The sequence below is a fragment of the Syngnathus typhle genome, linkage group LG16, assembly GCF_033458585.1.
Source record: "Syngnathus typhle isolate RoL2023-S1 ecotype Sweden linkage group LG16, RoL_Styp_1.0, whole genome shotgun sequence".
NCBI classification, from domain to species: domain Eukaryota; kingdom Metazoa; phylum Chordata; class Actinopteri; order Syngnathiformes; family Syngnathidae; genus Syngnathus; species Syngnathus typhle.
Window position 1 is genome coordinate 8,547,262 of NC_083753.1, and position 23,289 is coordinate 8,570,550.

The 23,289-nt window shown below is 46.2% G+C and overlaps 1 protein-coding gene across 1 annotated transcript; it reads left to right on the forward strand.

Moving 5' to 3' along the window:
• Positions 1-77: 77 nt before the first annotated feature.
• spred1 (sprouty related EVH1 domain containing 1) lies at positions 78-23,241 on the forward strand. The gene is made up of 6 exons (XM_061301333.1): positions 78-1,284; positions 9,106-9,376; positions 13,276-13,444; positions 15,553-15,599; positions 18,350-18,505; positions 18,573-23,241. Exons 1-6 carry the CDS (start codon positions 1,031-1,033, stop codon positions 19,248-19,250), a joined length of 1,575 nt encoding a protein of 524 aa, XP_061157317.1. The 5' UTR covers positions 78-1,030; the 3' UTR covers positions 19,251-23,241.
• The last annotated feature ends 48 nt before the right edge of the window (positions 23,242-23,289 follow it).

Below are 23,289 nucleotides of genomic sequence, written 5' to 3' on the forward strand. Positions count from 1 at the left end.
GCTTTTATGTATTTCAAGCCTGGATTACAGCTAGCTTGTTTTGACCACAGAAATCATGAACGGGATCTGATGTCATTCCACGTGTTGTGACTGTGTGCCCTCTCGCTGCCGATACTATTTCCATGTTTCTACGTGAGGTGGTGGAATTAAGTAAAGATTGTGAAGGGGAAACGACTGGGGCAAAGATATAAAGTTTAATTACGAACTTCCTTCCGCTGGGATTATTTTCTACGTCGCGTGCTTCGTCGTGATTGAAACCAGGGAAACTTCTTTTGGGGAAAAGCGCCACCGGGACTACTTTGCGTCAACTCCGGAAACACACGCTTGTCGCGTGTCGTTTGTCGCAAAAATGTCGTTTCATTAGTCAGAATGAAAAACGGATTATCTGAATTGTTGAAAAGCGAGCGGCGGTGTCTTTAAATTGAACAATTCTAGCACCCCGCGGAAGGATTTAATTTTCTCGAGCGAGAGAGAGGGTCGACACATCCGCCCAGTTTTCCGATGCCTCCCCTCCCCTTGTTGAAAATGGAGTTCGATTAAAGCAGATGTCCGCCAACTTCTGAGGGGGGGAATTAAAAATCGTTTTTCTCTCCCTTCTAAGCGCATTTGTGAAAAAAAACCCATTTTGTCGTTCCACTCCGGTATCCCTCGCTATCTTCCTTTTCCCTCCCGGGCGTCGAGGTTGCCTTTAAGCGGACATTACTCGGACACGTTGGCGGAGTGAGGCTGGCTTTCCAACAAGGCGCTGCTTCAAGTGTCGTCCCGGAGAGCTCTCAAGTTGGCGAATGGATGCTCGACAGCCAGCCACGACTATTCCGCCGCCGAATGTGACAGGCTTCAACACCTTTTGTGTTTTTTGAGGATATACACACACGCAGCGAGGGGCTTTTTTAAAAAAATCTATTTTATCTCCCCACCAAACCGGACCTTGTTTGGAAAGAAGATGGCTAATTTTGTGTTGTGGTCGGATTTTACTTCCAGGGAGGAGAAGACAAAATTGTCATTCTTCCTCCTCGCAATTTAACGGCTAATGCTAGCTCCACTTTTTTTTTATTCTCCATGGTTTTTTTTTCCATCGAAGGGGAGCATTCTTACACTTTTTACCGAGCACCCCACCCTTAATAAACACCTAACGAAAACACGACACGGTTGTACGTATGTGGAGGAAAATGGTGAATTTTGTGCGATTTTGTCCCGCCGTCACAGCGCCGTCGATGCTAGTGCTAGGATTCGGATCTCCGTGAGGAAGAAAATGAGTGAAGATTCAACAAATCCAAACAATGAGTGAGTACAAATTCTTACCACTAAGATCTTTTTTTTTTTCTGACCCTTTCATGTTTCTGCTACGCGATCGTGACGTATGGTGCTTCATAAATACGAGACGGTTAAATATGAATGCATATTTTTGAATGGCGTAGATGTCGTCATGAGTATAATCCTCAACAACTCACGCTCATTTTGGCGTGAAATTCATTTAAAGCCTCAAGCGAACGTGTATTAATATCACGTAGACGACAGCACAAGAGTGCAAAACGCTCTTTTTTTGTACATTCATACGCGTATGCACAATAACTAGGATATCGTCGTCGTAAACAAATGACAATAAGCGCCTCAAAATGGATGTTTCATTTCCAAAAGGCGGAAGATCTTTTTTTTTTTCCTCAATCACGCTCATTTACATATCTCCATTCATAAAAAAAAAAAAAAACGCTTTAAATTGGCGCCTGGACGCAACAAAAGCGCCTCGTAAATCGTCAACACACGTCGGATAAAGAGTTGATTATTTCCGTGTCTCGAACCCATTTGGTGTTTTTTTTTTTCCTTTTTTTGGGGAGGTTGAGGTGGGTGGGGGTGTTCTGGCTTTACACGGCTGAGCCCTTGTGTGCGCTTGTTGACAGTCAGTGAGAAATATCTGCTTCGGGAGGTGCTGCGGTCACATGATCCCCTCCATTCATAAAGTACCTGCCAGGCCCCATTCACATTCAACTGTACGCTGTTTCGCATTGCAGCCACGGTCACACAATGATCACATTTCCTTTTCACGCCATTTCTCTCTGAGCGCAACACATCAACACTGTTCTGTGTCTTTTGATAATGTATTTGTCACAGAGGAAGTCATGTGCTGCTGGACCCCCCCCCCCCCCCCCTACACACACACCCAGCCATTTACACTGTCACGCTTTTAATGTGTCAAACACACCCATGTTCTGAATCTCTCCATTATAGGCCTCGTGGAAGGCGGGGTGGAGATACGTTGCATCCATGCTTTTGTCCTTGATCTGCGTGTTTACGTAACCTACCTGAATTAGTGCGTCCGCGTCCATCTTTTGCTCTGGAATCAAAGGTCGAACGACTTACAAGGTGTTGAGTGCGGATGTTGTAAGATAGATTTTAAGCATTTGTTTTTCTTTGCATTCATTGTGGCTCAGACGATCAACCATCAAGTCCGCAAAGACATCCTGAGGCGTTTGCTTCGCTCAGGCTTCAAATAGAATGGATCTAAATGCGAAACTTACTTTTGAAAACTAGCGTTGGAATCATTGCGGTCACTTAGTCACGCTTAATTTGTGTCATTTCAAACTTTTTTTGGAGAAGTGATCTAAATACACACGAGTATGGACATGTGAATCGAGGCCTTTTCCTGTTTCCTCCCCCCCAGTCGTCAATAGTGGAAGCGACCACACGTTGGGAAATACTGCGACAGGGTCGACGTGATGCGCCGCGGTTTGTTCCTCTCTCTGCGTAATGGCGGCAGCTAAGATGGCGAAGTGATCCAAATATTGTTGCTAGGATTCCACCACCTGTCTTGCCCGGGCGTATGATTCATAGAAACGCAGAGGGAGCGAGATACTGAACGTTGCAGCTGCTGTCTCCATTCTTTTCTTTTTTATTTTGTAGAAATTGCGATCACACCGCTGATTTGTTTTGCCCACGGAAATTTGTCACACGATAGGCGTCATTCCAAGTCATTGGTAAAGGCTTTCGTTCACCCTGTCCTCTTTTGTAACAATCATTTTGCTCTCCACTGCATATGGTTCATCTTCCATTTAGCTAGTCAACATTACATAGTTGTTGGGGAGCACGTTTTTAGCTTGAATATGTGAAGTTCTTCCTGTCATGCGTAAAAGGTCATTCGAACTAAAGCTGGTGTATTGTTGTCATTGGTGGCCAATAAAGTGTTCCTCCATTTTTTTTTTTTTTTTTTTAAATTATGAGTGAGAGGTCATTTGGCCTTGCATTGCTTGTCGTGAAATGATCATACATGGAATCGGGCCTCGATCGTCTCCCGCTGTGCCACGCTATTGTCTCGTCGCCGGTCAGGTGATCTCCGGCACTCCCTCTCACTGTGTCCTTCCTATCTGTGTGATTGATTTGACAGCTCAGCATTTTTATCTGCCATGCGGGGCGTTGTGATCTTATCACCTTGTGTCTGTTTTGCACTCCCATTCCTGGGGCGGCGCTTTTCCAAACGCATTCCTGCTAAACAACCCTCATCAAGTCATGAAATGACAAAGGGGAGACGGCGACCTCAACTGCTCATGTTTTTACGGGCCTGGGTAATTGCTGATATCCTGCAGGCCTTAAGTTAAGCCAAATCATTCTCCGGGTTTTATTTTTTGAATCGATTTTGCGAGTGCTAGCTCGTGAACGGATGTGACACGTATGTTTTGCTAGCTACGTGCCTGTCCTTTTCACAATGTCTGCTTAGGGCCCTAAAACTTGCGCTTCCCCGATCATCGTTATTTGACTTCATCCATATTTACCTCATCCAATTTCTCTCAGTGGGAGAGCTTTCCTAAACTTATTTTGCAGACACAATATTTATGATCCGGTGTCTGCTTGTTCTAGAAGCTGCCGTGCGATTGTTTGGGTGATTAATGGCAGCGGCGCTCTGAGTAACCAGACTGCTCGGACTGCCCGTGACGGAGGCCATGTTCCATTCCCCGCGCTTGGAGTCGGGCCTGGATTTCTGTGCGTTTTAAAAGCCGAGCCATTTCCCCTTTACATTTTTCATTTCCTCTTTGAGTGTTTTAGATGCTTTAAATGTCAGCCAGGTTGAGGGCACATTTCACGTCGATAAATTTTTAGCCAAGCGCCGCAACAGCAGAACGTGCCTTCTGATGTTCCCGCGAGAAGCTTCTCAATCGTGGATCTTGTTTTCAATCGTGCGACATGTGGGGACCATGAAGGCTGCGCCTTGTTTTGCGAGCTCTTTGCTTGCAGCTGGCCCGAGACGGACGGGTTCTTTCCTGCGAGGCCGCAGACATAAAAGGGCACAGATGTAAATCTTAAACCTTGTTTCTTTGATGGACTTCCCAAAACCCTTTGAAAACAGGAACGGGGTTTTTGTGCGTGCCAAATGTAGTCTCACTGGTGGGAAGATAGCCCGCCATCTTAAATTGTTACTTTTCGTTGCTTGCGGTATGACCTGGTGCTTAATACCTTGTTCCTGCATCTTCCCAGCCTTCTTCCTGTTCCTTATTATAGAATAACTACAATTAGAATCACCATCCCTGGAGACCGAGCATTCCAACATTAAAGGAGACCATAGACGCTGTGCAACAGTCCAAACTTGTGCTTCCTCTTCTGTTGTTGAGTCGGCGGTAATGTCATGCGCAAGGTTTTCATTTACCAGAATGCATGTGGTGGTTTCTACTCAGTCTGTAGTTTTTTGTTTTTTTTGCCCCCAATAGTAATGAGTGTCTGATTCCACCCACCCCGCACAGAATAGCACCTATAGCTGATCCACCAATAAACAGTCAGGATTTCACATAAGCGTCATTTAGATCATTTTAATGGGATTGTAGTTTGGGTCTGTTTGATTAGGCGTACACCCAGAAATTGAAATCTGCAGCTATTTTGACAATTACTAGCTAATTCATCCAAATATTCTTACTATTCTGTTCGAGTTCCAGACTGAAATCCATTGTGTGATTACAAAAAAAAAAAAAAAAGAGACTTTCATTGTTTAGTGCTGCAGAGTGTTATTTTCTTTTTTTTCCCTGAGTCAGTTGGTAGCTTTGGCCGAATGTTCTTGTGAGAGGGATGACTCACCGGCAGCCTCGAGGTGTTGCAAGAAGATACGGCAACATTTCTCTTTCACTTCTCCTTGCGCAGGCTGAGTATTGGCTTTTGGCGTAGCTAATAAAGCAGGCGCGCAAAAAAAACGCCGTCTGTTCAATGGGCATTGTCCAATTACCGTTTCGGCTTTTATTAATGGCTGAACATAAAGCACCCCCGACGAGCTTTCTCGTTGTGGTCCTTGTGTCATAATTTGCTTTGCGTCCACGTCGGGTCGTGTCATTTGTTCAGCGCTGCCCTTCAAGTTGGCTGCTTATTTAGAGCTCTTGAACCGCGGCTAATTAGCTTGCTGGCGACGGAACCGACGGCGGCGGCGGCCTGGGTCCCATGTTGTCTATCTTCAATATTTGTTTTCTCGCCCGGTTTTGTCAAATCGGACTTGATTTGTTTTGAAAGCTAGCTTAGCTTTTTACACTTCATTTTCACAGATCCTAACAGAGGATAAGCTACAAAATCGGATTGGGATAAGTAGCTTGTTTATTTTTCCTCAATGATTTGTTAATGAGTTTCTTTCCTCCCCTATAAATGCTTCTAGAGTCGCACAAGCCAAATCTGTCTCGAGGAGTTCCTCTCGTTTTTTGAGGAGCGATGGGGAGATGGAAAAAATGAGTTGAGCGAGGGGGACTTTTCTCCCCTTTTCTGATGTTAATGAAAGGAGGAATGGTTTTCCAGCTTTTAGCTTGCAGAGTGTGTCTCCCCTGCAGCATGCTCCACTGCTTGGACATTGTGGGAGTACAAAACTGCAGGCCCGGCATCCAATAACGTGAAATTTCAGCAGAGAAGCAGCCATTGTGTGGCGAGAGGCAGGCGGGGAGGGGTTTTGGTAGCAGAGGGAGACAGAGCGGAGCGAAGGGAGGGCGACTTGGCCGACTCCCAGGGCTCAGGCCACATCCTTTCTCTCTCCTCTCATTCGTCACTCCTCCTCTTCCTTCTCCTCTTCGTGCCTTTCTTTCACCCCCCCATCCACCCTCCTCCCACCATTGGGATAGGAAGCCAAAGACTGAGACACAAGCAAAAAGCATGATGGCATACTGGAGCCTAGTGAGCCATGGGCCAGAGCGAGCAGACAAACGGCCACTTTGTCCACTTAGGAAACGCTTGTCCCAGGATCCCCCTTCTCCGGCGCACACTAGAGCGGCCGGCCTCGAGGCTCCAGCCAGCCTGGTCTGCACGTGCTATACCATCACGCCCTCTCCTCACCACAACGTCCTGCTTTGTCTTCCTCCTTCCGCTCAACATCTTGTTTTTTGAAATGTATTTAAACATACACCGTCAGACTCTTATGCTTCTTGCGCTCTCATTTTTATGAGAGCTGATTAGGCCAGACGCCTTCATTTGTGTCATTGCATTTTTGGGATAATAATATACAAGGCCTGATCTGGAAAAAATGGCCGCTTATCATTAAATCCACAGCTAGCAAGGATAAAACAAATAAATGTCCTTGTGGTCACATTAAGGGAATGAGAGGTCTTAATTTTGATTAAAAGAGGGGTAAAAATAGCTGATGATACATAGCTCAGGCTAAAGTGGACTTTCAAGGAAAATAAGCTGTGTTCCATTATAGAGATTGTGCTGCTGTTTTAGTTAGCAAAGGAGTTCAAACAAGCATGTGTGCCCACAGTGTCTATGAATTGAGGTATACACTTACAACCTGTGTTTTTTTTTTTTTCTTCCCGGAGAGGAAAAGGGAGGCGCGTCTATTTGTGGGGAAGCATTTAGAAGTGGATGACACACCCGGTGACTAATTGAGGCACGGCGTCCATTTGAGGAAATGCAGTCGCCAAATATCGCCAATTCCCTGAATGCAAACCGCCCCGTTTTTATGGAGGCGGCGAAAGGCTGCGCACATCCTTTTTGTGAATAGAAAAGGCTCTATTCACATGCTGTTGACTGTCACCTTGGTCTCCACCCTGTTCCCATCCGCCACCACCTCCGCCCCCACAGACACATTCTCTTAACCCCCCTCCTCTGTTTTTCTCTCATTCTTTTTGTCGGAAATGAAGTCAGTCATCCAGCAGAATAACTTGGAATAATTTGGAAATAATGGGGGGGGGGCTCTTTTCTCTCGATTCCAAACTCCCCCCGTATCTCCCCCATTGACTGTGACTCAGAGGCCCAGACCAGCTGATGTGCTTCCGCTCTCGATTGTGTGTCCAGTGGACTGTGTACTCCCAGCAAGGGGCGTGGAGGACAGCCTTTGTCTCCATCGTCCTGGTCTAAATTTCCATGCTTGCGTTGCGCTCTGGATCACTTTCTGTTCCTTGAAGAGCAAAAAGAAGATTAGACATTTTCTTGCTTTTACCGTTCTTCCTCCATGGGTGCAAAAGAAAAGTGCATTCACTTCCTGTTGGGGTCTAGACCCTCTGTCGTCCTCCTCCTCCCTGTGAGTGTGTCCCTGTGCTGGCATGTGTGAGATGGTACTTCTGAAGGGTCAGGTCCTGGTCATTGTGCCCTGGTCATGGCTGAGCGACACCACCGCCTGCCTTCTGTTCACCCCAGGGACCCCATGCCTGACTGACAGCCCCTCCTGCATCCATCACCCCCTTTATTGAAGTGGCGGGGAGGGAGGGGGGGGCTTTAACAGCCGCTGTATTTCCATCTCTTCCTGCTTGTAAGTTGGTCCAGAATGAATTTTTATTGTGATGAGGCCAAAGGTTGTGGTGTAAAGTCGATGCCAGTGCTGTAAAAAGGCGTGACCAGAAAGGGTGGGTTTGTAAGGGAAGTTGTTGTTGTCTTTGCAGAGGGCCAAAAACACATTTAAGTATGAAAACCGACAGAAATCATATTTGGAAAGCAAACATCCTACTGAGTGGCATGATCCAAATCGTTTTGTACTTTCGAGGATATTATTGGGATCAACTTGGGATCAGACATTTCTACCAGTCATCGTTTATGTGGGGAAATGGAACTATAAAATCCGCCAACCGCCGTGGCGCCGAACGAAAACAGGAAATTCATGGAAAGTCCATAAAATGTACCATTTATCGGAACTATTTGGGTATTTTAGACTGGTTGTGTTGTTCCATGTCATGTTCATGCTGGTGTGATGTCAGGCTAGCTACCTAGCTTGCCTTAACATGTCGCTTTTCAACTTGTCACTAAATGAATTGGGTGAATCTAAATATTTTTTTTAAAGTTTATTCAATGTTAGCATAACGCACGTGTAAAGGAGTCTTATCAAAATGACTTCCGATTCATGGAACAAAAACTTTCCGACGCAACAGATGAAGTGGCAACTGATAATCCCCGCAATGACCTTTGCCAAGGGTGTGGAAGGGGAGAGCAAAGGTTACCCACATTGAGTTGACGAGATCCAGCGGGACCGAGTCAAAATGGGAGCTGTTGCGTTCTCTGTCAAGTCGGTGACTTTCTCGATCGTCAAATTGACACATTTATCGACGCTGAGCCGAAGTCTTTAAAGGCACGCAACATGAAAATCCTTTTGTCGCACTCTCTACTCGTCTCTGTCTGCTTCCCAAATCTTTTAATACGTTACCAGGAATCTGTGGAAAATGCCGCCCTCAGCACACTCTGACCTTTGTCATTTCCGGTGGCCTAGTGCGTTATCTAATCAGCTGACATCTGACCACAGGTGGAGATGCAACAAGGCTACATTGCTGGTGAGCCAGCAAAAAAAGAAAAAATGGAACGAGAGGCCGAGGGACATGCAAACGGCATTTGTGATAAATAATTCTCATTTACCGTTGAGTGGCACAGTTTCAAAAGTGGTGACATGGGCGAGCTAAACATAAAGCAAATTCCGCTTAATTGCTTTTTTTGTAGCTAACTTGAGTTTTTTTGGCGGGTTGGAAATTACACGTCAGTTGGAAATTAACAGTGGCGCTTGAACAAACGGTCACTCACTTTCCAGTCGGGTTTAAACTTGTACTGAATTACAATCTGTGTAATCCATCAATGGATCCTTTTTGTGTTTTTAGTTTCATCTTAAATGTTTCGAATGATTTACAGTTCTGTTTAAATTCCCTTAACATACTTTTGGATGCTTCCTCCCTTTTTCCGCAGTGACAGTTATGCGCGTGTGAGAGCAGTGGTCATGACGCGGGATGACTCCAGCGGCGGATGGCTTCCCTTGGGCGGCGGCGGCCTCAGCTGCGTTACCGTCTACAAGGTCAGCCAGGCGGACGACGGCAACAGCACCCACAGCAGTGGCACCCGGGGCAGCACGGGCAACCTCAGCCCTAGTAGCCCAAGTCCGACGCCCAGTCCCAGCCCAAGCCCCAGTCCCACGGCGGTGGAGTTCTACATAAAGGGGGAGCGGCTCAAAGACAAAGTGGTAAGGAACGCTTTGCGGACTCCACAGGGTGCTGGAAAGGTTCCGGTGAGATTTGGGTTCGTCTTGACGTCGAGCCATCATGCAGCTGCTGTGGGTTCATTGTGTCTCATGTTTGAGTGCATCCTAGGGAGAAGCCGGACTTATGTGTTCTGGACGACTATAGTTATGATTGAAGTGTTTTCCCTTCAACTTCCAGAACAAATGGTCCTGGTTAGCTTTGGGTCTTGTGGTTAGTTGTCGGTACTAAGGATACCGCCGCCGCCGCAGCAGCTGTTTCTAGTATGCCCTTCATGAAATTGTTAGACGGAAGAATGTAACCCTCACTTTACTCCATACCGATGCCGATCGCATGGATCATCTGCACTTTTTTTTTTTTCTCCTTCTTTCTCAATTCCACCATTGTGATTGAGAGAAATTGTGTGTCATTTCTCCATATTTACTCATTCACCCCCCACCCCCACCCCACCCCTTTCATGCTCGCTCCAATTTCAAAATCCGAAAGATGGAGATGACGTCACCACCGTCCCCCGCGCTTGTGTCACTCTCAAAGGCACTCGCCCAGGAAGCGTTGTTCAATATGCCTCCGTGGCGCAGGTATCTGAAAATAGGAGCAAACTGCGTGATGCTGTGATGCATGATTACATCATCCGGGAGAAGGGCAGATTACTCAGGAGCGGAGAATGATGGATGAGGGATGTGGGAAACCTACTTAGCTCAACGGATGAAATATATTGTGGAAACATATGCTCAACCTTGTAATTAGTCCCAAAGAAATAAAGTGCCTGAAAATTTGCTCACTTGTGGCATGTGTCACGTATGGATTGTGGCAACAAAAACGTATATTCAGAAAAAAAACACGCGATAGTGAGTGTGAGATAGTGTCGTGGCGTTCCGAGGCAGACGTGTGACATGTAACACAAAATCTGCATCCCAAATGAGCTTTCCCGCTGTTTCAGTGATTTTTAAAGTCACCGTCTTTGTTTCCGCCAATCAATTGCATTTCCATCTTAATCCTTTCGCCCAAGTGACCTTCTTGACCCCGAGAGCTGTGTGCCGAGTGCTCAAACGATGCAGTTAGATGGCATAATCCAGACTTGTGTGTAAGGAAAGTGTGAAAGTGATGTCAGAAGGCCGCAGCAAACACAATGACGTCGAGGCTCTGGTGGCCTTTTAATTCTTCGACGTTGGCGGCTCGTAGGCTGCCTGGCGTCTGAACGGCCTTTGACTGAGAGCGTTTTATGTGTTTTGTGTTCAAGGCTTCTTAAGTGCGTTACTATGCACGCGTGTGCGCGGCGGTGCAGGAAAAGGGTGTGACGGGAATGTCGCCGTACAGGCCGGGGCATACGCATGACTCCGAGACCCCGGCGACTGTTCTGGGAAGTGGTAAAACACCATGGACCCCAGTCACCACAACAAACACGCGGCCATATGTAAGCTGTGGCTGTCAGGATGCCACCCAGCGTCGGCCGGGTGCCTGGCATGGCCGACCAACTGTTTGAGGGCATCGGCACGACAACAACGCCGGGTCCAAGGAAAACAACGGCCGCAGACAAAGCCACAGACGACTAATGTTAGTCATGCAAACCGGCCAGGCATGACATTATCTGCTCTTCTCACCGCGGTATTGTTTGAAACCATCAGCGAGTCGACTGCACGGGTTATTGACGTCCCGTAATTATCTCCGCCGAGGAGTTTGCCTTTTCATCTGTGTGGTTTTGTTGCTGTTTGTTTGCTGGCGTGCCGCTTCCTGGTTACAGTTTTAAAATAGAAAGACAAATTAGGCGCTCTTCACCCAGTCGGTGGATCCGTTATAAAAAAAAAAAGCAAATTTAAAACCAACTTGACGATAAATAAATTACCCGAGGAATCAATGGAATAATTGATCGAATAATCCAGCCCTGGTGACAAATGTTCAAGCCTGGCTTGAATGCTTTTCTGTTCTCAAAATAACGCTGCCATTGCGCTTTAATTTGAGATTGTTGTGTCTGAACAAAGATAGGGCTAATCTTTGGAAAGAAAGCTCCCGAATCGTTCCCATCCCTGATTGTAGCCTTTAAATAGCTTGAGAAGAACACTGATGGCTAACACCGCTGATGTTCTTAGGGGTGCATGAGAAAGATCGACCAATCCTATCCGAACGCACCAATCATAGGTGGAGCCAGATCGAATGAGAGGTGGTGGGAATGTGACTGAGATGCGCAGCGATGCGGCACAGAGTGTACCAGTGATGACTCAGCTGGCTCTTCATATAGCCACCAATCTCTCTCTCTCTCTCTCTCCTCCCCCTTCCATCACTCTATTAAAAAAAAAAGGCGTAATTGGTTGACGAGTTCTTACGACACCAGCTCTCGGATTTGTGTCAGATCTCGAGCTGCGCTTTCTGCCTCGCTCTTCTCAGCCTCCCAACGATTGCTCACAGCTGTGCCGGTGGCGCCTTCCTGGCTCATCGTAATAAGCGTTCCCTTTTGGGCCGAGGACCCGACGCCGTGCACGTTACTCATTTTGTTGAGCTTGGCCAACCCAATGCGGTTTAGTATCTGCCAGGCTATCGGTGTCGGCCACTTTGTAAATTGTCAGCGCCAATAATGTTGCCCATGTGACTACCTTGTGATTCTGTGAACGCAATGGTGATGGTGTTTTTGCTTTGTGCCTCGGGATAGAAACTTGATTTAAAAAAAAAAAAAAAAAGATGAAGTCTCGGATGGTCACAGAACACATTCAATGCTGATTTGCAAGCTCTTCAAAAAAAAAAAAATCACGAGTTCAAAGATCTTCTTTATCTTATCCCGTGTCTGCTTTCCGGCACATGTCACCTCCGACTATCTCCGCCCCCACCCGTGCAACATCGCTGGCTCCGTCACCTCCAAAAGCCTGGTTTATGGTATCCAACGTCGAGTATTGTCCTTCTTCGCAACACGCGATACTTCCTCCCACGTCTGTGCGGGCCTCGCCGCGCAACGCTCATCTTACCTGCTCTGGCTCCGTTCGGTCTCGCCCTTCGCAATCACCCCCGGAGGCACAGACACCCCATCCGCCTCTCTTTTATCACCTGATCCCACACCATCCTCCTCAGTGTCCACTCATCTTCTTCCCTTCGTCCCCTCCGGCTTAACCCTTGGCCCTATCTTGTTTTTGAAGGCGGAAGTCAAAAAACGTTTTGTGATACCCTTATATATGGACAGAAGTCTCGATCAGTAAGCGATCAGGGGTTGGCGCTAAGATCAATATAGAATAACGGCAATGACGGTGAGAGACACGGATGGTTTCCATCGGGCCAAGCTCGCATGAGCTCGCATTCGCGCCCCTGTTAAGCCACTCTGGTGCACGTTTGTCAAAACCTCAAAGACCGTAATGGCTGTCTCTCATTTCACATAATCTGCCCTAAAGGAAGGCCAGGGGGTGGGCAGCTCAGTAGCCCTGATTAATAATAGGCTTTGGAAATACACTGTCTCTCCACCGCACACGTTTGACTGTCTGCCTCCAAAAACACACTCCAAGCCCCTTCTCCCCCCCCCCCCACCATTGCCTTGCAACTCATCTGTAATTAAAGAAAAAACCCTATTTTGATTATGGTTTACAAATTGGCCTGTAAAATACATGGAATTTTTATTATTTTTATTTTTCCGCTTTGAGAAATACCACAGTCATGAGTAGTTTGAATGTGTTTTTATTCTGTTCTTGTGTTTAATGGGAATGAGTGAATGGGCCTTACAGGGAAGGTTGTCAAACAAAAACAGTCAATTATGTCTTGATGGACGTACAGATCCGGATCAGCCATTTTGTCGGCCATTTTGTCTTCCTGTCAATTTAGTTTGTCATGAGCTAGAAACTAGTTTCTAAAAAAAACTACAATTTGTAGTAAAAAAAAACCAACAACCTTACAATCTTGTTTTCTTTAGGTGGTGCTGGAGTGTGTCCTTCACGAGGGCCTCGTGTACAACAAGATCAACCCCATCTTTCACCACTGGAGGATCAACAACAAAAAGTTCGGGCTGACCTTTCAGAGCCCCGCCGACGCCCGCGCCTTCGATCGAGGCATCCGCAGGGCCATTGAGGACATCAACCAAGGTGGGCACCTGTTGTGTGTTCCATATGAACTACCGTGAGCTGATTAAAGACATCTTCGTATGCTGAGCACGACCCCTCCTGTGCTAGCTTGTTAGCGCCATTCGGTCTCGCTTCTTCAGTACACCTGCACAGTAAAAGGTTACGAATGGAAGCTACAGCCGAGAAGGGCGAGTCTCTCGCTCTTTCTCTCTTTTTCTGTTTCCTCCTCCCTCTGTTCACCTCTGTGTCCTGGCATCCTCTGTATTCTGTCACTGTTGTGTAATGCCTCTCTCCCCGGCATGCGCGCACGCACGCACACACAGACAGGTTCCTCTGTATTCCCATCGCATCGCTCCGCCGCCGCTTGCTCGGCTTCGTCAATGCGTGCGGGCGAGGGTGGCAAAGGAGGAGGGGCGGGGCGGGGGCGGCCCCGCGTTGTGTTGGTAGGCGAGAGAATATGCTGCGGCCCCGCGAACGCGCACCCGCGTCGGACTTGCGGTCCTCTGTTGCCGTGGCAACGCCGGGCACACGGCTCAGGCGGTTCGGAGAGGAGTCGTGCCGCATTCGCTGTCTCTCGCTTCCTCCTCGGCATTGAAGAAATGCGCGCACACATTCGTGTGATTGAAACTGAAGTCCTCCGTTGTGTTCTGTCATCCTTTGCTAACCCCCCCCTTTACCCACACACAATAATTGTTGCAAAACTATTCTCCCTTCATCCCAGTGGAATTGTTTTAAATTGCCGTTTTGCACATGACCCTGGCTCGCAAGCATTTCCCCGACATTTAGGCTTCTGGCGTCAAAAGAACACGAGCTTTGCTTTCATAACACACACATTGTGTGTGTGTGTGTGTGTGTGTGTGTGTGTGTGTGTGTGTGTGCGTGTGTGTGCGCACCAAGCCAGCGAGATCACATTGTCAGTTACATAAGGTGTATGTGCCAATTATATCAACTAGCTTTCAAGACCGCCACTGTCAAAGCCGCCATTTTCCACACGGCAAGTTGAAACCAGGGCACGAGGTTGTTCTCGAGCCGTTGCCGGATCGCATCGGGGCTATTTGTCTTGTCAAATTTAACACCTGACGCTCACTTCTTCCGCTTTGTTGTTTTGAAAGCAATTAACCCCCGTCTGGCTGTTTGAATAAAAAGCAAAGGGTGATTAAAAGCCGAGCCTACGGGCGCGATGACTGGGCTGCCCCAATTTTTTTGCACAAAACAGGCTTTGTCTTGAGGAAATGTTGTTTTAATACGCTTCTTGGCGGATCATATTCCGGTTTCTGCGCAAAACTGCAGGGAAGAGACACAACTGTGAGGCCTGGTGAGTCATAAGACTCAAGAGTAATGCATTCTGTAGATTTGTGACTGATATATATTGCGGTCCTGAAATAAAACTCTTAATTCATGTGTTTCTCATTCAGAACTATGCGGGGCAAAGTGTGTCATTCTCAGTGCTGCTCGTCCGCCATGTTTGCGGTGTTTGTTGTGGCAGGACTCGTGTTTTGCTTTGGGGGCTTGCGGATGCCGTAACTAAGCCCCCCCACACACACCCTCAAAACTTTTTTTTCCCCTGCAAAAAAAAAAAAAAAAAGAATTGAATGTAGGTCACTTGCAACGAGACGATAAATTGATTTGTACAGGAAGGAAAAAGTGGCCCTAAGGCAAGTTGATTTGCAGTCTGACTAATCGGCAACAACAATGGCAAATAATCGTTACAAATGGCGATTGTGTTAAAAGTTCAATGACTTTGGTGTCTCTTACGTCATCGGAACGCGGTCACCCTGAGACTTGAAACGCAAGCTGCCGGGCTCCAGCATCTGCAGACGGGGGGTTTTGGGTGGGGTGGGGGCACATGGCGTTTTAGCAGAGGTCCGGTTACATGATTGGTGGCATGCATATTTCATTAACTTCCGTGTGCCCCACTGACACAAAGCAGCTTTCATTTCCCCATTTAGGCCGCAGTCGGATGGAAGCGCCGGTTGCGTCTCGATTTGCTTACGATTGCGAAATCAGTCGACAGTGAAACTGCTTTGTCTAATAACCCCATGATTATAACCCCAAAATTGTTTTCAACAAGTGTGTTGTTGTTTTTTAAATTAATTTCAATAATCCTTGTGTGTGTTTTCTAATTCTAGGCTGTCGACCGTTTGGCGACGGGGATACTCCAGAGAACGGACTACCTGTGAGTAACGATAAATTGCATACACTATGATTTATGTTTCAAAGAAGCATTCTTACCTGTCACACAAGTGTATAAATCACTTAACCACTGTTAATATTAACACCGTGTGAAGATAGCGATGTGGCAATTCAGAAGTTCGACCCTTTATGGCAAGTCACGCCACCTCGTATCTTTTGACGTCCCGCTGTGCCTCTCGCAACTCATTAGAGCTCAGATACATGTTCATCAGCACGGTTCAACACTCTCAACTCCCCCAAATCCTCAACCCACACCCCACAGTAATAAAAAAAATAAAAAAGTGTGTGTGTGTGTGTGCGTTCCCGTTCCTGTGGCAAAGTTCCTCTTTAAGGGATCAGGCTGAACACACAGGAAATCCAATGGCACTGTTGTTGCTAGGCAGCAAGGCAAGGGGGGGGGCTGTTTGCAACGGCAAAGGAGGGTGGGTGTTCACAAGGTTCAGCGCGTGAACCACCGAGGGTGTCACCATGGTGATTTGGCATCCGAACGTTGGCGGTCGCAGACCTGGGCTGCGGAGAAAGAGAAGTGAGCCACTCGCAAGTTCTGCGAGTGGAGAGCGAGCAAATAGCACAGCACAGGATCATCGGGCCTCGTCAAGTCATGGGGCACTTTAGACTCCAGTGCAGTGCGGGATAGGCGGAAGCATCATAAGAACATCAAAAATATTGGAACGTTCTAAATAGACCAGGACACATTTTGTACGGACGATCGACCGACGTCTTGTCCTGGCGGTCTTGTGAGTCATCACTTGAAACAAATTGAAGCAGGACAAGCACAGTTCTGACAGCCAATGGAGATGGTTGAACATGTTTTCATTGGCTGTCAACAATTTGTGCAGGATAGCATGGAGGATCTTGTCATAAAGTGGATTGAATCAATCCAACCAGCTGACCTCGGGCCTTTCTGTTCCCAAGCCATATGACGGCGGAAATGCACGGGATGTTCCCCGGTGCTCGTGCCAGGCCAGGTTGCTTCACTTAAACCCCCTCCCCTTTGTCCTCCGCCCTCTCTCCAGTCCTCCCTTCCTCTTCTCCCTCATCCCCCCCTCCCGGGCACATCTCTGGGGTCAGATCAGCTCCAGATTGGCCCCCCACACATGCCTTTGAATGGCGGGGCTTAGGCGAGCGCTTCAAAAAGGAAGCCAGAGTCTGTTTCTCATTTTGATCTACCCCCCCCCCCCCCCCATTCCCCCTCCTCCATCCTTTGCTTCTTTCTGTCTTCCTCTCACACACACATCCAGCTGTCATCTGGCTTTTTAAGTTCTCTGCTGCATTTCTCCAGCTGGAGCTGGTTTATGACATTCTCTCTGTAGACTCTCTGGCCTCTCTCTCTTTCTCTCTCTCTCTCTCTTTCTGTCTTTTACACACGTACACACATGAATCCAAACTTGAATCCAAGGCAAAGTCATGTTTTCCTGCTCTCTTATTCCTTTTCGCTCCCTCCACTGTCTTCTCTTCCGTACGTATACACTTATGTATGGGACACGCAGACACATGCACATACTTTGTGCAGTTCAAGGGGGAGACAAGGGGGTGAAACTTGGGGGGAGTCAAAGGAAGCATCTCTTAGCAACCACAGGACAGTAATTACTGTTGCAGCAGCTGGGCGCAAACCAGATTTCCGCTGTGCGTTAAAGCACTCCTTTACACACGGCACTGACAAACCAGAGCCAGCAGCCTCCCCCCACACGGCACCGAGAGGAAGAGAGAGTACTAACCCAGCCTTGATGAGGTCGGGGGGTGATGGGGTTGGAGGGGCCTTTGGATCGGGGTTAGACTTTGAAGGCGCACGTGTCTTGAAAGAGCGGAGCAACTTTGAAAGCAATTAGGACTATGAGATTGGCGGTACTAAATGTCCTACAGCGACCTCAAACCCCCCCCCCCCCCTCGAAAAAGACCTCAAAAGTAGCACAAGTGAGGCAAAGTGCTTTTTGCTTCACCTTATCCTTTGTTGGCTGTTTTATGCATTCAGAAAAACCGAACAAAATAGCGATTCATACGCTCGATAAATTGAATCCAACTTTTGACACGACTTTGCATCCGTGATGGTTTGGTGCATGGACGAGCTGGGGGATGCTCAGATGCTTCTGCTGACATAATGTTGGCTCCTGATGTAATATCCTCCCCCATCTCTCTCTCTCTCTCTCTCTCTCTCTCTCTCTGTCTCTCTCTTTCTCTCTCTCTGTATCTCTCTCTCTCTGTGTTTCTCCCACACCTCTGCATTCATGAATCATGAAATAGCTGTCACATTAGTTGCCATGAGCACTGAAGTCTTGGCAGTTTCTTTATCGGAGTCTGTTTATAATCTACACTACGTATATATTCCCCGCACGTATATTCCCTATGCGACGCAGTCTGCGGCATTCGCCAGATGCTATTTATAGAAAGTTCAGCCCGATTGTTGTCAATGGCGAGATCCATTTCATTTGGAGACGACTCGAAAGCGAGGCTGTAAGAAGGTGGATTAGTTCCTTTTGAAATGAAAAGTCCTATTTTATTTTTTTTATTTTAAGGCTTGTGTTTGTAGCTTTTCCTCCCGTTTTGTGGGAATGTGCTGTGGGGAACTCTGAGTTCTCACACAGAAGGGCCTTCAGTCATTGCTGCATCATGGCAAGAGTAGGTGCAGTCTGCCCTCTGGTGGTTAATGTGGGAAGGCGACCACAATAGCAAACCAAATTGATTTGAGCTAACTAAAATGCCTTTGTCTCACTGTGTTTCTTTCTGTCCATGCAGGCGTGTGAGGAGCCTCCCTCCATCTGCACGCCAATGAAGGAGCCCTTCTCCCCCCTGAACAATGTGGTGTCCACCGAGCCCTTCAGGGGCTGCTATGTACGCGCTCAGCCCTTTGACGAGTTCAACTCCGGCAACCGACGTTACCTGCCGCCACAGGTCCGAGCCGACAATAGATTGAAATATTTCTGTGCAATTATCTGAATCTGTCGTTTTGGTCCCCAAGGTGTCGAACAAATCCACCCGCCACGTCAGCTTTCACATGGACGAGGAGGAGATCGTCCGCATCAACCCGCGCAAGGACGTACACATCGGCGGTTACGACGACTACCGCCACCCGTTCATGTGGAAGCAGGAGGCGGAGCGCGAGGACACGGACTTCCCGGCCCCCTTCCACAAACTGGACGGCAAGAAGTGCGAGTACCTCTTCCCCGGCGAGGACCTCCGCTCGGGCCCCGCCCGTGGCATGGACCTCGGCCTGGGCAAGGACACGGCTATCAAGACTCAGCCCTCGCCGCTGCTCAAGTCCAAGAAGGGGCGGCGGCGGCGAGAGGACGGCGAGCGCTCGCGCTGCATTTATTGCCGTGAGATGTTCAACCACGAGGACAACTGGCGGGGGCAGTGCCAAGACGCCCCCGACCCCATCAAGCAGTGCATCTACAAAGTCAGCTGCATGCTGTGCGCCGAGAGCATGCTCTACCACTGCATGTCCGACTCGGAGGGCGACTTCTCGGACCCGTGCTCGTGCGACACGTCCGACGAGCAGTTCTGCCTACGCTGGCTCGCCCTGGTGGCGCTGTCCTTCATCGCGCCCTGCATGTGCTGCTACCTGCCGCTGCGCGCCTGCCACCACTGCGGCGAGGCGTGCCGCTGCTGCGGGGGCAAGCACAAGGCGGCCGGGTGACCCCGCGCCGCCCCTCTGGGACCCCCTCAAAGTTAGCTAACACAGGAAGCGGATCAATTCAACGTCGGCATCCTTTTTTCGCCCCCCCCCCCCCGCCCACTCTCTGGGACGGGGGTGGTGTTGTTGATCGCCAGCTCTGAGGGCTTTTGGAGATTTCAGTTTGCGTTTGTCGCCGACGAGCTGCAGCGGAGGACAAACTTGAGCTTTGCCATGAGCTAAGTCCGGACGAGGAGACGAGGACGTTGAGATTAACAGACTTGGAGATGTTACTAAATGCACCGCACACGCACACATACATTGACACACACCTGGCCAAACTCTACTCCAAGAAACGTGCAACTTTATGAAGGAAACTTGTCTTTTTGTACAGAGACGACAACAAAACACAACTATTCAGAAAAATAACTTGCTGTTTGAGTATGCTAAAAGGGATACATATGTTCTTATGCTTATTTTGTGTAATGTTGCAGTCGGGTAACAGTGGTGGCCTTTCCTTCCCTTCATCACAGTGTAATTAGTAGACGGGGGGGGGGGTTAGGGTCACATCGGCCCCTTCCCCATTTTAGCCATTTCTTGTCATTTAAACTTGATTCGCTTAGCCTCTGCCTCACGTCGGCCATTTTCATTGCATTCCAAAACAAAGGGACTCATTCCATTTGTGAGAAGGGAAAATGGTAACTTTTTTTTTTTACCATGCCGATTCCCTCCAAACTGCCCAGAAATGTTGCGAAACATGACAATTGAAAGCCCGCTTAGTTACTGCTGTTGTCATTTTTTTTTTTCTCCTGTTCACCTCCTGATTGAAAGCGGAGATTTTGCTCAACCAGCAAGTTTTGTTTCGGTGTGAGAAGGTTGACGGTGCTCCTGTTGGATTTGATTTTTTCTTTTTCTTTTTTTTTTAAGAAAACAACCAGGCACTTAAAAACGAGGCTTCTTCTTTGACCGAGACGGCCTTCTCCAATTAAGTAATTTGTCTGAGGAAAAGCACTGCTCTCCGAGCTTTTGGTTGCAGCACCCCTCTACCTTCAAAAAGTCCCATGTTTGTCCTAGACTTTGATTTTATTTTATTTTAATCCTCCTTTGTGCGCCTCCTCATGTCGCCAGTCCACTCCTTCATGTGTCTTCGTTTTAATAAGCCCTGAATGAATGAGTGCATTGTTTCAGGAATGTTGAGTATCTCAGCAATTAAGTACATACAGATGGTGTGTGAGTGTGCGTGTGTGCGCGTAGGCCTACACGCGCCGGTAACGTCCTGACCGACGACCCTTTAGACAAACACGTTAAAAAAAAAAATTTGTTCTTTTGAAGATTCCAGACTTCTCTCGCCGCAGCTAACAACTTAGCAGCAATATACACCAAAAAATCTGAGATGGTTCAAAGAAAAAAAAATGCGGCACAAAACTGTTGCTTTTAGTTTCTTAATGAAGCTTCAAACATTATTTTGAACTTTATTTTTTTCACCAATTGAATTTGCGTAGGTGAAAGTATCGCATACATTCAGCGTGATCGTAAAGAAAAACGAAATCGGCTGAAGATCTCTTATCGTATTACAGGGAGTCCTCGGTTTGCGTGTAGTCTCCCACTACCTTTTTACAGCGTCGTTTCTTATTAACCTATGCTAGAAAAGTATTAACGTGAAAAAACATTTCGAAACCATAAATGTAAGACTAATATTTTTCTTATACGCCAAGTACGGCGGTAGCTTCTTGTATTACGTGACCACAAATCTTTACGCCCCTTACTTATTTGCACGCTTTTTGTAACCTCCAAACACTGCATGACATGTAAACCGAGGACCCCGAGAAATTCACTTTTGTGCTGCATTTGAGATCACAGGGAAATCTGAAATATCTGACTTAATAACAAAATGGACTGACCATTGACACACCTTGATAAGCTAATATTTTGCTTTGTTTGGAAACTTTGAGTCTTGGATCTTGCAATACATTTACTCACTAATTTCCACATAGCTCTGGACAAAAAGTTTTTGTTCGTTTTGTTCTTAAACATTTTTGAATGACACACCAGATGACACTGATAACTTCCTCAAGTGTCCGAAAACTCGTCATTGCTTTCAAAAGTGTGGGAACTCCACAGTCCATTCACTTTAGATCAAAAATAAATAAACGTGGACAAAAACACTACGTTTAGCACAAACCATAACAATTTGGGAGTCTTTCTTTTTTTATTTGTAATCTTTCTATGCAATCTTCCGACACTCTTAAAGACTGACAGGACACGTGTGTTTCTTCTAAGACCTTCATAGGTAGTAAATAGTCATCGTAGATGAGCCTCCTCCCCCTTTGGTACCAAACACCTGTAAATACGCAACACTGTATTTAAGTACTGATGATAATAATAATAATAATAATAATAACTGGCTTGTTTTGTCTTTGAGCTTGTCTTTAAAGATAGAGCTGTATTTATCGCGGCTGTCAGCATTATCTACGGTAGCTTCTATTGACAGCATACTTGTGTACATAGGTCCACCTTTTTGTAGTATTATTTCACATTGAAAAGTAGAGGGCATTTGCAACGGATCGGGCGGGGGCTAAACAAAACAAAATGATCATTGAGCTCCTAGTAAAAGTTTCTCGCTAGTTTTGTACGCTAAACAGAAGGATAGCGCTAACGGTACAGGAGTAGCACTCCACTCGCTTTGGAAATTTTATATATGAATATAAATATATATATATCTATAAAGACATGAATTTAAGGCTGCTAGATACAATCACTAATTTTATTGTGCTGACAGAGAAAATTAGCTATGAACGACTGTTAAAACCTAATTCTCCAACAGCATTAAGCATTTTTTTTTTTTTTTTGCGAGACGTATGTGTGTGTTTTGTGTGTTTGGGTCTGTGTTTCCTGTCGTCAAGCTGAACCAAGGTTGGATGAAGCTGATTAAAAACTTGCTGGCTGACAAAATGTAGGATGTGCATTTTTTTTTTCCTTCTCTTAAACAAAGGAAATGAAAAAAACTAACACGTTTGTCATTCTGCATTAACCAGCACAGTGCTACTTCCTCTCATGTACTGTATATGCAACATATGTCTGTCCTCTTTCACGTGTGTGTATATATGTTTATATATATATATATATATATACGCACACACACACACTTCAGTTTTAACCAGTTTTGCTGCTAGTCTTCTATTCTGTTTCGAAAACTTGCATAATATTGGGAATGCATACAGATGTACACATTGTGCAGAATGATCACTATATATATATATATATATATATATATATATATATATATATATATATATATATATATATATACATATACGTATACATATATGTATATATATATGTATATATCACACATACACCCTGTTTTCCTTTCAGTGTGTTTTAAAGAGTAACAGAAAACCGTTTACTTTTCACAGCAGTTTTTTTTTTTTTTTGAGTGTTTTTGTTCGGGTTCTCCAACAAGGCTTCGGTGCACTGATTTTACTCGATGTATGCTTTTTTGACATCTTACAGCGCTTGATGTAACATTTATGTGATTAGTTATGAAATAGTGGAAGACATTTTTGTGCTTTTTGGAAAAAATTTGCAGTATAAATGGTACTATTAACTATTCTGTAAACACTGCCTGTTCATTTCCTCCCTTTGCTTGTGCATATTCTATTTTTGTTAATTTAAGTTCCTTAGTGCCATCCTGACAACCTCAAAAACAACAACGACGACAAAAGAAGTGCCTCATGTCCATCCTAGTCTCCATCGGTTTAACATCTGTCTGCTCTGGTTCTATCGGTTTCTATTATTTTGTTGATTTGAGAATACCAAGTATATGATGTAAAATTGATAGTCCCAATAACTCCCATGGCATAGTTGTATTTTCTTTATACAGATGTAGCTTGTTACTTTTCATAAATATATAATGTAAATATGCATACATATGTTTGTAACTGTTTTTGTTACATCATACACTTGTAATTTGACATATCAAATAACATTATCATAATAAAATTGTGAGTTTTAACTCTTGCCTGTGCATATTTTTCATATTTTATTTAATTTATTAAAGGCA

What these genes read in the sequence shown, in the direction of transcription:
- spred1 (XM_061301333.1), top strand. Translation starts at nt 1,031, where the DNA reads ATGCTAGCTCCACTTTTTTTTTATTCTCCATGGTTTTTTTTTCCATCG. An exon ending in AGCGGCTCAAAGACAAAGTG is followed by an intron (nt 9,377 to 13,275) that starts GTAAGGAACGCT and finishes TGTTTTCTTTAG; the next exon opens with GTGGTGCTGGAGTGTGTCCT. An exon ending in GACGTTACCTGCCGCCACAG is followed by an intron (nt 18,506 to 18,572) that starts GTCCGAGCCGAC and finishes TTGGTCCCCAAG; the next exon opens with GTGTCGAACAAATCCACCCG.